Genomic DNA, 12,654 nt, shown 5'->3' with positions numbered 1-12,654 from the left:
TCAACTCATTGAAAAATGGCTTCCAATCCACCAGCAGAATGTTGTGTTAGGGGCTTCATCCACGAAGGCACCGCTAAGGGCGAAACCAAGAAGATAGGGGGCAGTGAGTATACCATCAACCACCCACTATGACATGGAACATGGCTGACCAGGCCGTAGCCAACATCTACTTCTCGTACCCCAAGGAGTCTAACAAGAAGGCTGGCAAGGCGGTTCTCATCCTCTCAGATGTGATGGGTATCCGCATCAACTCGCAGTTAATTGCGGACTACCTTGCAGCCTGTGGCTATCTCACGGTGATGCCGGACTTGTTCCACGGCGACGGTCTGACGCCCGACAGTTTCAAACCTGGCTCCGGATTCAACCTCCAAGAATGGCTGGCGAAGCATCCGACCGACGTGGTTGATCCTGTCATTGAGTCGACTGTGAAGTTGCTCCGCGAGGAATACAAAATTGATAAAATCGGAGGCGTGGGATACTGTTTCGGCGGCAAGGTATGGGCTTATTCCTAACCATGAATTTCTAGGACGGCATCGTTCCTGACCATTTCTTTAGTATGTATGTCGTTTCTTGAAAGATGGCAAGATAAATGTTGGCTACACGGCACACCCATCGTTCATCTCACGCGAGGAGCTATCTACTATCCAGGGGCCCCTATCTATTTCTGCTGCTGGTATGTCATTTCCTCGCATGTCTACATGAGGACTCTAGTTAACCAGCTCCTGTTTGGCCGAGTAGAGGTTGACGAGATCTTAACCACGGCCCTACGCCACGAGTCCGAAGAGATTCTGGCAAAGGTCGGCCTGCCCTACCAATTGACCCTGTATGGGGGAGTATCACACGGGTTCGCTGTTCGTGGTGACTTGTCTAACCCAGATATTATGTTCGCAAAAGAACAGGCATTGGCTCAGGCGTTGGCCTGGTTCGGTCAATATCTGTGAGAATTCTTGCTTGGGATAGTCGATTAACATCGCGTGTAGATGTTTTGTGGCTTCCATGTCTCATACCTCTTTCTTCGTTTGAGGGTCCTTATATGGTCATATAGGGAGTCTCGCCACGTAGTTAACTAGTTATGAACGGGTTAGTCGGAAATCCCGCTGACAGGGGGAAATGTTAATCGTTTTTGATAGACTCTCGTCACCAAATCGACCAATAATAGATCCTCGAAAAAATCCTTGGTTAAATTCACCTAGGGGTCTTTGACATCATGCGGTTCTCTACTTCCATACTGAAACGAATATCTAATTTCGCAACCAGACCAAACGCCCGAGATTGGCATGGCTTTGAAAAGTAATTGATCTGCTTAGGTTGCTATACTTATAGGTCGATTATCAATTACATGGTTAACTGGACTCTAGATTCCAAGCAATCTTATTGCTTGGAGTGCCGCCTTGTCCATCCTTATATCTAATTCCGACCGACAAGAGAGCGAAAATGAAACCTCTATGATAATTCATTGCAACCATGGGTTTATTTGGATGAATAAAAAAAAATATCAGAAACCTTCGGAGGTATTCCGCCCTTTTCTGTCCTTCCTGCGCCTCTCATTTCGACGTAACCATACAAAAAGACATAACATGACATGATATGATAGAAAAGGATTAGGGTCGAAATGAGAACAGAAAAAAAAATTAAAAAATAAAATGCAATTAAGTAATGATTTCTTCGGTCTCCTCGATGATCTCCTCCACAATTTCTTCCACCACTGTATCACCCTCGGCGGATGAATCAGCAGGTTTCCCTATGATATCGTCTTCTGGATCTGGAGATAGACCCAAATCTTCCCTCTCCTCAAGAATCATTTGCTTCTCCTTTCTGAGCCAGGCAGTCCATTCGCTGAGGGCTCTCTTTCTCATCTCGACGATGGCAGTGTTGGCAATGTCGACGGCGTATTTATCTTCTTCGTCAAATTCGCGAGAGTACTCGCGGAGGTTCTTGCGGACTTGTTTCTGCTCTTCCTTGGTGAGGAGAGTTGGAGGTCGTGGGCGCCAGAGAAGCTGCTTGAATTTTTCAGTGGGGTGTTCGGATAGGGTAGTGCCAGAGAATGTGTGAATGTTATAGCCGTTTTCCATCTACATATAGGTTAGTTATCACTCCAAGGTAAAACGGAAAAGTTGAAGGATATACGTACCGAGTGAGTCCAGGCGCTGGCACTGGAAACAACATACCGACCAGTGGGATCCCAGTCGACATCAGTTACGCCGAAGTGGTCGGCGGTCTTCATAAGCTGAAGATTGGCTGACAGATCCTTTTCACTCTCTGGCTTCTCACCTTCGAAGTCCAAGTCCCAGAAATCAAGGTCGAAATTCTGCTGCGAATGGACGGTGGCCACGACAACAAATCGGCCCTTGGGGGACCAGTAGATTCCGTTACTTGTTTTCTTCTCGATGGTGCGGATGAGCTTGAAGTTACCAATACCACCACCCTTGACTTTCTCGGGGCAGAAGAACGAAACGGCGGTCTTAGGGGCAACCGCTGAGCCGGTGGGAACTTCACCGGTGGTAATAAGGACGAATCGATCACCCTTAGGCTCCCAGGCGAAATTTATGACAGTGTCCTTCAGCGAGTCGACAACTTCGACTGGGACACCCTTTTCTTTTACTCTGAAAATTTCAAGATTGGTGGCCATGGATTTCTTGGACTTGGAGTGCCTGTCAACCTTGACGCAGACATAGGCACCCTGAGACTGCCAGTGTAATTTAACATCGGAGACGTTGAAAAGGTTTCGTGTACGAACAATCTCCTTTGAAGGTATGCTCATCAGGCCGACCTTGGCTGGGTTACTTCCGATTTCAGGAGTCCAGAAACTGAGTAGCTGTTCGTAATTTTTAATTCCCTCTCGCTGGACGGTTGCTGGTGCCCATTCGAAATCCATAACGCCTTCGACCTTGACCACTGTCTTGTCTAGGAGGTTCATGCGGGGTAGCTCGTAGATGGAGATGGACTGATGTTGTAGCATTCGGGCGACGTACTTCTCGTCTGCCGACCATTTAAACGCGGGCCACTGGACTTTCTTCTTTGGTGCAGCGGCATCACCATCAGCGGCAGCGGGAGTGGGAACAGATAGGTCGTGGCTGACGAAGGATCGGAGAGGCTTTCCAGTGGTAATATCCCAAATGATTATATTCTTGCCGTCCTCATCATATGTTAAAACGCCCGGCGCACCCTCTATCTGTATCGGACGGCTGGACCAGGTGGTGATGTAGTTTTCTCCGGGTGAGAATTCGACAAGCTGAACGAAAGGATGAGGGAATTGTTTTTGTTTGCTGAATTGAGGGCCGCCCCAGAGCTGGATACCCTGTGGGTGGACAGAGGCGAGATATGTACCCATTGGAGACCATTGTACGAATAATTGCGTCCAGTGATCTCGATCAACGATATTCTCTGCAGGGTCCTTCTTCATATTCCAAAATACACCAACTTTGTCGCCGCGGAACATGGCAAACTGGTCGCGGGCGTTGGGGTCGCCCAGCCATGATCGAAGATGTTCTTTTTCTTGAAATGGTTCAATTTTTGGGGGTTTATAGTCATCGTCTATTCGGCCTTCGCGTCCGTAGCGGTCTATATCGGTGAGCTTATTCACAGCCAGGGTGTGCTTCTTATCCAAAGGTGTTCCGTGGAGACTCTTTATGGCGGCAAAGGCCTCTTCGGGGGTGTCATATTCAACGAACGCGAAACTGCGAATAGGATTAGTATACACACTACTTGTATCAACCGTAGGCATCACACCAGTCTTACCCTTCAGACATTCCATTTTCGTTCATTGGCAAAAAGATCTGGCGGTTCGGGTCGACGTTTCCTGAGGCGGGGCCATCCCCTCCCTTCTTAATCTTCTTTAACAAGAATTTAATCAACTTGGCCTTATTCTCTTCGGAGACGATTGGGAGTCCATCGAAAACGACAAATGTATCGAGCCCTTCCTCCAGTCGGACTTCGAATTCGGCTTTTAAATCTATACGTAGCAGGGCTGTTAGCTGGCGGGCCATTTCAACGCTGAGTTCCAGGGTGGCATGCCAGAGAAATCGATCTCGACCTCATCCTGCTGCAGGTCCTGCTCGGTCAGAGTATCAAACGTCGACATCGTGGCAGGCAGAGGTCTCTGAGGAGCAACTCTGGCGTGGAAGCGAGCGACGGCGGGACAAGTTACGGGCAAATCTGTAAATGTGGTGGAGGAGAGAAATCAAATTTTGTATGTGGAAAAAAGTGCAAGGCGTTGTGTGGGCCATTCCGCATCGGGCTAGCGCGGAACCTCGATATAAAAACAACGAGAGAAAACATCGAGACATGAAAGATGAAGTGTTAGGATAAAGATTGATGATAGATTTAGAGCTAATATCGCAGTTAAGATAGCTAGAAGATCGTACAGCAGGCTGAGGTACGCCAATTGATTTCAGCCTACAGCAAACTCCAGGCTAGATAAGAAAGGATCCCCAATGAATGCACCAGTGACGCCCAAGTTAAGACGGCAACGAATATAAAAGACAAGAGACGCCGTTTCGCAAATTGAATGAGCCATCGCTAGTCTTGTAATGCGAAGAAGGAAGAAACAACCCCAAGAGAAATGACATGGTCATGATCGTAAGAGGGAATCACATAGGAGGAAATAGGCCTGTCAACCTAACCGATACGTCCCCGAGAGTTGAAGGTCACTCCTCCGGGTCGTAGAGGTTCTGATTGAGAATCTTGGTCATTGTAAACATGTGTATACGGTCCTGCTTGAAAACAGGACGCATGAGCCCGTCGCAGCGGATCTGACGCCGATCGGCTGGGTCCTGGAGCTCGTTTTCACGGATGTATTCCCAGACTTTCTTCACTGTCTGAGGTCGCGAAAGCTATAACTAGGTTAGTAATAGGTAAGGATCCGCGCGCGCGTAACATATAACTCACAGTCACTTGACCGCCTAATAGCGTAGAGAGTGCAGGTGACAGCGCCATCGGTTTCTGGAAAATGTCAATATTTCTGCTTTGGCCAAAAAAGATAGCATAGCGATGATAGGAGACTGCCATACGTGGAATCCGCCTGTGCGGTTTACTTCCTTCTTATTCTCCACACCCGATCCATCGACGTCTGAATCGTCGGATGCCTTCACTCTCTTCGCAGTCTTTGACGTGCTCTTCCGCTTTTTCTTGGTTACTCCGGTCTTCCTCGAGTTGGCGCCGCGTGTTGTCCGGGCCCGTAGATTCTCCTCCGCTTGTAGCTTCGCGGCAAAAGCAGCATCTGAATCCACGACGTCATCTTTCCGTTTCTTCACAGGAGGCGGAGAGGAGTCCGTTATCTCCGGCACGCCTTCTGGGTCCGCGCTGCGTTTCTGTGGTGGGGATGGTGATGAGCAACCATGGCCGTTCGCGACCGGTTTTGATGGTTCCGGCTCGGCTGTCGCGACGTTTGACTGTTCGGCAAACATATCGAAGCGCTCCATGATCAATTCCTTGACCGCAGACTATGTAATCAACGATATTAGCACAGATCTCACAGTAGTAAGCGTAGGGGGTAATAAGGCTGGGTGCCAACCTTGTACGGAGCTAGGTCATCACCGGTGGTTTCCTGTAGACCTCTGCGAATTCGCTTTTCGGAAATAGTTGTGAGATCGCTACTGGCCAGGATGGAATCAATTATGGCCGTATATGAAGCTCTAGCATCTGGCGACACTGTATGGGGGCGATAGGCAAAGCGTCAGTTCATAGGGCCTTTCAACCGGGAGCAGAGGGTGAGAGAAAGAGCTCTCACATTCCATCATGACGGCGCTCATTGAGAGACCGGTCCTGTAGCAAATAAGAAAAGGCAAGCAAGGTATCTATGGGAATGCAGACAAAGCAAAATGAGGCGGGTAAGCGCTGTGCGGAGAAACGGTGAAGAGAGAGTACGGAGGTATGGAGAGGGAAGTATGGATGGCGGCCGGAGAAGCCTTTATTTAGCGCGGCTGGCGGGGCGAAAGACGCGAGATGCGCTGCAGCATCAGCCGCCGGATCTAATAATAGCCCGATCGTACATCAACTGGCTGCACCACAGGCGGCGGCTAAATGCAGGTGCTCTATGACGGCTTATGGCGGTCATATGTATGTGTATGTAGTGTATGTGTATATATGTATGTATGTATAATTTACAGGTCACCCTAGAAACTCGCCGTCAGCAAGCACATTCCACGGCAGTCCTTCCTGCCAGGACCGCTGCATGAGCTTTCTTGCCCTTCGTATCTACACAAAAGTTAGGAAAAGTAATGAGTACACGGCGCGAGGAGGAGTACTGACCTGCTTCATGCCGACGCTCTCGAAGCCCTGCACCCTCTTGCTGGCCTGCTGTCGCTGGCTCGCATTCTGGCTCTCACATCCCGCGGTGAACAGCGGGAATAAAACACATACCTCCTCCTGCCCGCCACGAGAGACCTGGTTAAGCGCATCAACTAGAGCATCCACTAGATCTCTGACAACCGGATCCGAGGTCTCGCGTCCAAACACCCTTCTATGAAGGTGGATCATGCCAGCAAGTCGATACGCCTCGTCCACTGCAGCCATATTCGGCTCTACCGGTTTCTGATGGTGGGTTCTGCGTCCCGGTGTGCGGTCAGGACTTGCTTCCTGCATGTCATGCAGTAGCTGCTCTGCTCTGCCGATGACGGTTGCGGGCGGGTTCCAGCTTGTAAACAGTCGTCCCGCCGGGTCTACGCGTACATTATCGCACTGATGTGTCAACTCACCTAGTCGTGCCAGAAACGAGCAGCACCGGGGGGTAAAGCCCGTGAAGCAGTCGATTTCGAACTCCTTGTCGACAACCGAGCTTTGGCCTTCTTCCCCGGAATTTTCGAGAGACCAATACGCACCATCGAATAAAGGCGGTTCCGTTCGTCTGGACGAAAGGCTACCGAAGATATCCAGGTAACCAAGCCAACGGTGGAGAAAGGAGTTGACAGGCCCGGTGAAATTATCAAGATCTGCCTTTTGGCGCGCAAGAAATATCTCGCGTGCCGTCATTAGATGGCTTTCCCATCGGATAGGAACCTCAAACGTGGTCGGCGATATTACTTTAAGGGATACTAACATAATTGCTGTCGCAAGAGTTGCCGCAGATGTCTTCTTGCTTGGGTCGCTTAGAGCATGGCGAAGCGACGGGAACACGCCACTAGTCCAGTGAGCGATACGTGTGTAAGGCTCTGCATGGCCTAAGAGCCGCGCCCGGTGGCTTGCAGAATACGCTAGCAGTAGGTTTAAAATATTCTCGTCCTCGATGGCCACTGCGTGCATGTTAGCGCTATCCTCAGTTAAAATGATTGGGATTCTTATGGGTGGTCCAACTCACTCGCGGGAAGCACCGTCGCAAAAGGGTTTTTAGAGCAATCATGTGGCACTAAGATTCTCGCCGTATGGTTTATGAAATGGTGAAAATATAACAAATTTATTGGGCTATCAAGCAATGCAGGTGGTAATGGGGATAGAAAGCGTGATATATATATCGGAACGGGTTTGGCGTAGTAACCTCCCTTTGAGAAGACAGTGGTCACACTCCGGCGAGTATCAATCGTGATATCCTCTGGCGAAGAGGATGGAGTACCAGTATCGCTAGCACGCGCGGAGTAAGGTGCGATACGGCTGCTATAGGCGTTCCCCAGAGATGATGTATCGTGTAGGCTGGCTAGAAATTCGACATCTCTATGCATATCTAAATCGGGTTGGCCGCAGTCTAGTCCGTAGTTCCTTACATCGTCCGGACCAGGGCCAGGTGGGATGGAGTGAGATAGGAGAGATTTCACAGAAACACGGTGCAGGTCAGAAGGCGTATTGACGCCATCTGTCGTGGAGACTGGCGAAAACTGCTGAAATATTTCTTCTGATGTAGAGGAGGACTCTGGTGACTCCCTAGCGGCAGCTCCTGGAGGAAGAAATATAGGTGTGTTGGATATAGATCGGCGATTAGCTGTGCTTGTAATTCCCGATAGTGTTTGAAGGTCGCCATGCTCGGTGCGATTAGCAGACCTGGGCTGGGTGGATTGATCGTTATCTCTCTGCGCAGAGTTTTGATGGTTTGGCAAGGGGTTCGCATGCCCCTGGGCGACATGTGTGCTAGAATTCACCGTATAAGGAAGCCACTTTTGGTCTACCCCCGTTGCCGCCGCGCGATCTCTAGTCTGATGAGGGGGGGAACGTGGACTCCGGCTAGTTGTAGTCATTGGACCTACAAATGGCTCTGCCAGCGCATGTTGTTGATCTTGGCTTTGTCTACGGCCTTGATTATGGCCTTGGTACTGCTGTATAGGCATGAATACATGCTGCATAGCGGATATAGGGGAACCCCCTCCCCCCTCCCTCAAAGAATTGGGAGTTGATGGTGATAAGGGAGTGGAAATCGAGTCTCTATCAAAGTGGACTTGCTCGGTCGCGACTCGCTTTCTCGACCGGCCCTCCCAGTTCAGCCTGATGCTGTAATCACACTTCTCACCCTGGCGTTGGCAGTTGAGGCAGGATGGTTTCTCTTCCCCGCTATGTTATACAGTCAGCATTCTGTATATCCTGTATACGGTATCACTTCACATTGCAGATAAATGAGGTGACAGAACTAATATTGAGGGTCGCACTTCGAAATAGGTGACCGTGGGGCGTGAACGTACCATTTCACTTTCCGAGCCTTGCATGGCCTATCTCTAAGCTGATTAGATGCTATCTTTACTATATCCCAGAATTAGAACCATGGAATCACTCCCAAGGCACAACATACCAGCAGCCGTTCCTGCTTCTCTTCTTTGGCTCCGGAGCACCTGGCCGTTTTGGTCGAGGCATTTTCTTTTAGTTCCCGTACCCCTCACTAAAGTAAAACACTCAACACCCGTGTGTCCGTATGTATAGGTGTATCTCTCTTTGTCTCTTATGATTGTGTAGCTATGCCATTGACTTCTCACGGAATCGCGTCTCTCCGCCCAGTGTGAGCAAACGGATGCGATCTGAGGCGCTTCATTGCCTGTCCTGGCGGGGATTGATTGACTTGAGTGAGGCAGGTATATGCTTAGCGAACAATCCAACACAATGCAAGCTCCTTGCAGCGGCGCGCAAGTTGATTTGTTCCCTTCTGGCCGGCTGACTAGGCCCAGTATACGTAGGGGTCCTAGTCCAGGTACGAGGTTGGAGGGGCCTGGCGCAGTACACCAGCGGCTATGGCAGTGAGCTGATTTAGCATCAGCGCTCGGTTTGAGCCTGGCGAGTGATTAGACAATGAATTTGTCAGATATGAGTTGAGATATCCTCAACTACAGCTGGACACAGGTCCGGGTTGATGGATTGCTGTTTGTCTCTTTAATTCTCCAACTGCGCGAAGTTATTCTCGGGCCAATGTTGATATCATGTGACGTGGATTTGTCATTGCTCCCCCTGTTTGTACTGTTTGCAAATATTAGTAATAAGCACCCGGAATTATATTAGCTTACTTCCGTTACTAGTGTGTATTATAAATTACAGTATTATTGGTCTAAACATGATATATTTCAATTGGTCTCGTAATTGGCTAGGTCATCTGTAAGTTAGCTCTAAATTACCTGATCAGGAAATAGATTTGCTTAGTCACTAAGTTCTAGTCATTGGACTTATATTCTTTTTGCTCTGTGCCATGTGACCAATAATATGGGCTATAACTCTCTACTTACCTAAGCGAAATCTTGGCAAGGTCGAAATGCGCTTTTGGGCAAAGAAAGCAGAAAGATATCAAGAACGCCGTGAGCACCACATCACCGCAATACACAATGAACCATCTCACGGCCATGAATACTCCAATCCGCACCGCTGTTCTCAGCGGCAGGTTCACCTGTGCCTGGTCACCGCTGGCCAGTGGTACTAGCACCTCGATCCCAAGTCGTCACCACCAACCATGCCATCGTTCAGGCTTGACGACATCGCCGTTCAAGCAGGAACCTAGACGAGCTGCCAGCAGTGCTACAACATGCAAATCGCCAATGCGCCCTCTTGCTCCGTCTTCTGCGACATGTAGAGCAGCTTCCAGCTCACCATCTGTCTCCGTCTCCACCCTCCTCTCAATTATCCGATACTCACACTCCACTGGTTCGCACCGCAGTGCATCAACCTCTGCTCAATCTGCCTCACCCAGCAGCCATGGTACCAATGCCACCACTAGCTCCGGCGATACCCCCGTCAAGCTGGATTGGAACTCCTTTTTCCAGCTCCGTGCTTCTCGCCGGAAATACTCTCTTGTTTCTTCTATTCTTGCCGCTGTCTCGACCACCGCCGCCGGAGGTCAGATCCTAGCCACGCAGAACCTGGAGAACCTTGGTGCACAGATCATGGGCTTCGACCCGCTGATCGTTCTCGGGTTGGCCACTGCGGCCTCGGGTGCATTGGGCTGGTTGGCCGGTCCATTCTTGGGCAACGGGCTCTGGGGCCTAGTGTATAGGAAGTATAGAGCTGCGGTTGCTATTGTAAGTGGCTAATCTATAACACTTCTTCTATTGTGTTACTAATGATGCATTTGCTAATGTGAAAAATAGAAAGAGAAAGAATTTTATAACAGAATAAAACGCTTCCGAGTTGACCCTTCAGCCAATTCATTCGCCAATCCGGTACCAGACTACTATGGCGAGAAGATTGGGAGTGTCAAGGGATACCGACAATGGCTGAAGGACCAGCGGGCGTATAACCGTAAAAAGCGGAGTTTTGTCTAGACAGCCTCGATGGCTATAATTGGCCTGCGCGGTCTTTCCTTACGATCTCACTTGATACCTTAGTGGTGTTTCTCTTTTGTCTTTATTTTGTATTTGGGATTCAGTGTTTGTTCATTGTCGACCTGCGCCAGTGAGGGCGGACAGAACCTGTATAATCTTTGCGTGTCGGCGAATTCCCTGCTCTACACTATTCCATGAGAATAACTCCATTCTTTTTCACCTTGAGTGGTCCCATCACGTCATATTTTCAAAGGAATCAACCGTAGTAAACACGCCGTATCTAATTATCATAAAAACCTATCTCACCTAATATTAAAATAGCTTTGGGATGGCCCATCCATTAACCTTCGAAGAAATTAAACGTTTTCCTGCCATCCTTCGCTGCCTCACATCCAAGGACCACTGCAGGCCAATTCTATAGTAGGCACAAACTCCTTTGCCTTCTTCTCTCCTTCAACGCTCGGAAGAGGCTGGGCACAAGGATCCAGAGCAAACCTATTGGTACAGTCCCTCAGCAGTCCACGAAGAATCTCATACGCACAATCGGCCGCCCTGATTGAGCTAAAGCGGATATTAATTTCCGTTTCCGCATTGTTCTCAGTCATCCTATCCCCCATTCCAAAATCAGTTGGCATCTTGGCCTTTAGGTGCCATGCAATATATGTGTAGCGTCTTGGGTCCCGGTCCCCGCAAATAACCAGGCAACGAGTGTAGAGCTGGTCGAAAATGTTCTGCTGCATCATTTTGGATATTGGGTACGTTGGCGTCTTAGAAAGGCTGACATTGACCCTGTCGTCATTGAAGTATACGCCGTGCATGGCGGCAAAGTTGACGTAGGCTGCGGCATCCTGGCCTCGAACAAAGGTAACAACTCCCATGTGATACCCTGCAGCCTCTTCCATGTTCATGATATGGGCTGAGTACACTATCCCTCCTCGGATGGCAGACAGAAGAGTTTTCATATCCACGTCAAGAGGGAGATGGGTGAGATAAACAGTTCGGTATGCATCCCTATCATCAATTCGCGGAACGTATACGAGCCCATGTGTCAGGAAGTCCGAACTGTGGCCAGGCCGGGATAAGAATGGGCTCCCTTCACATTTACCATTGCTTTTTTTCATTGACGTGTGTTTCCAAGAGATACACCCATCCCATGGCTGAGCTTTTAACGGCGTTCTCGAAGGCGAAGAGCTTGAGGTGAAATACTGCAGCCACTATTAGCCTCAAGTCCCATTGTCGATGCTTAGGAGACATCACATACTTCATCATCATCAGTATCAGTGAGGTTCGAGCTGTTCCCTCCCCCACGATGATGGATGAGATCTCCAATCGAGCCTACGCCATCAACCAGGGTTTCATTGACGTCGAATGACGACTTGACAGTAACAGGAGTGAGAGGCGTAACGGGATTCCCTTTTCCGCTGTCTATGCTGCTCATGCTGCTCAGGCATGATTCAAAGACGTCCAGGTCATCAAGGAGGTAAGGCGAGGACTCGTCGCTGCACACTGGAGTGACTTCGCCGTCCGAGTCGTCAAACAAGCTCGGCTTCCACATCATCATGCCGATTTGGTATCTGATCTGAATTCACCAAGCTGCTGAACGGCCACTGGGAAAAGAAAAGCTAGCTGATATCTGAGCGAGAGCTGAGATTTGTGTGAGATGAAAGAGATCAAGGAAGGAGGGGAGGCAAGGAGAAAGGTGAAGCCCAGGTCAGCAAGGAAAAAAAGGAGGCGGGAACACACTGTTGAAAGGAACGTAACCCAGCCCCCTCAGCCTATTCAACTTCCAGCCAATGTTGCGCTAAATATCTTCTCAATTGCATATGATCTAGGCGCAAGATATAAGAAGAAGAGGGAAACTCCAGGTCCGGTTGATATCTACCCACGCCTAGTAGTTATGCCGATATAGATATAAAAATGCATAAATCAAGCGAGGTTCCACCGACCGAGCCTCTTTTATATGCATCACACCAAGATATAATCTTTTCTAGTTTTTACG

General features: G+C 49.3%; 6 protein-coding genes across 6 annotated transcripts; 2 read left to right on the top strand and 4 right to left on the bottom strand.

Moving 5' to 3' along the window:
- Window positions 1-15: 15 nt before the first annotated feature.
- GIQ15_03073 (dienelactone hydrolase) lies at window positions 16-941 on the top strand (the record flags this gene model as incomplete). The annotated part of the gene is made up of 4 exons (XM_033550490.1): window positions 16-103; window positions 160-494; window positions 556-673; window positions 712-941. The coding sequence occupies 4 exons, from the start codon at window positions 16-18 to the stop codon at window positions 939-941; spliced, it is 771 nt and encodes a 256-aa protein (XP_033407651.1).
- A 708-nt stretch (window positions 942-1,649) lies between these two features.
- Window positions 1,650-3,986, bottom strand: GIQ15_03072 (eukaryotic translation initiation factor 3; the record flags this gene model as incomplete). Its single annotated transcript, XM_033550489.1, has 3 exons — window positions 1,650-2,072; window positions 2,132-3,677; window positions 3,739-3,986. The coding sequence occupies 3 exons, from the start codon at window positions 3,984-3,986 to the stop codon at window positions 1,650-1,652; spliced, it is 2,217 nt and encodes a 738-aa protein (XP_033407650.1).
- Window positions 3,987-4,646: 660 nt separating this feature from the next.
- GIQ15_03071 (SWIB/MDM2 domain-containing protein) lies at window positions 4,647-5,750 on the bottom strand (the record flags this gene model as incomplete). The annotated part of the gene is made up of 5 exons (XM_033550488.1): window positions 4,647-4,832; window positions 4,888-4,941; window positions 5,010-5,441; window positions 5,513-5,649; window positions 5,729-5,750. The coding sequence occupies 5 exons, from the start codon at window positions 5,748-5,750 to the stop codon at window positions 4,647-4,649; spliced, it is 831 nt and encodes a 276-aa protein (XP_033407649.1).
- Window positions 5,751-6,108: 358 nt separating this feature from the next.
- Window positions 6,109-8,260, bottom strand: GIQ15_03070 (C6 zinc finger domain-containing protein; the record flags this gene model as incomplete). Its single annotated transcript, XM_033550487.1, has 4 exons — window positions 6,109-6,195; window positions 6,250-7,229; window positions 7,472-8,055; window positions 8,172-8,260. The coding sequence occupies 4 exons, from the start codon at window positions 8,258-8,260 to the stop codon at window positions 6,109-6,111; spliced, it is 1,740 nt and encodes a 579-aa protein (XP_033407648.1).
- Window positions 8,261-9,722: 1,462 nt separating this feature from the next.
- On the top strand, window positions 9,723-10,655 carry GIQ15_03069 (presequence translocated-associated motor subunit pam17; the record flags this gene model as incomplete). Its single annotated transcript, XM_033550486.1, has 2 exons — window positions 9,723-10,412; window positions 10,482-10,655. 2 exons carry the CDS (start codon window positions 9,723-9,725, stop codon window positions 10,653-10,655), a joined length of 864 nt encoding a protein of 287 aa, XP_033407647.1.
- Window positions 10,656-11,041: 386 nt separating this feature from the next.
- Window positions 11,042-12,216, bottom strand: GIQ15_03068 (uncharacterized protein; the record flags this gene model as incomplete). Its single annotated transcript, XM_033550485.1, has 2 exons — window positions 11,042-11,860; window positions 11,917-12,216. 2 exons carry the CDS (start codon window positions 12,214-12,216, stop codon window positions 11,042-11,044), a joined length of 1,119 nt encoding a protein of 372 aa, XP_033407646.1.
- Between the last annotated feature and the right edge of the window lie 438 nt (window positions 12,217-12,654).

Source organism: Arthroderma uncinatum (assembly GCF_011692745.1).
Source record: "Arthroderma uncinatum strain CBS 119779 chromosome Unknown scaffold2, whole genome shotgun sequence".
NCBI lineage: Eukaryota > Fungi > Ascomycota > Eurotiomycetes > Onygenales > Arthrodermataceae > Arthroderma > Arthroderma uncinatum.
Note: the sequence above shows the minus strand (reverse complement) of the source record. Positions and strands in the feature narration are given on the sequence as shown.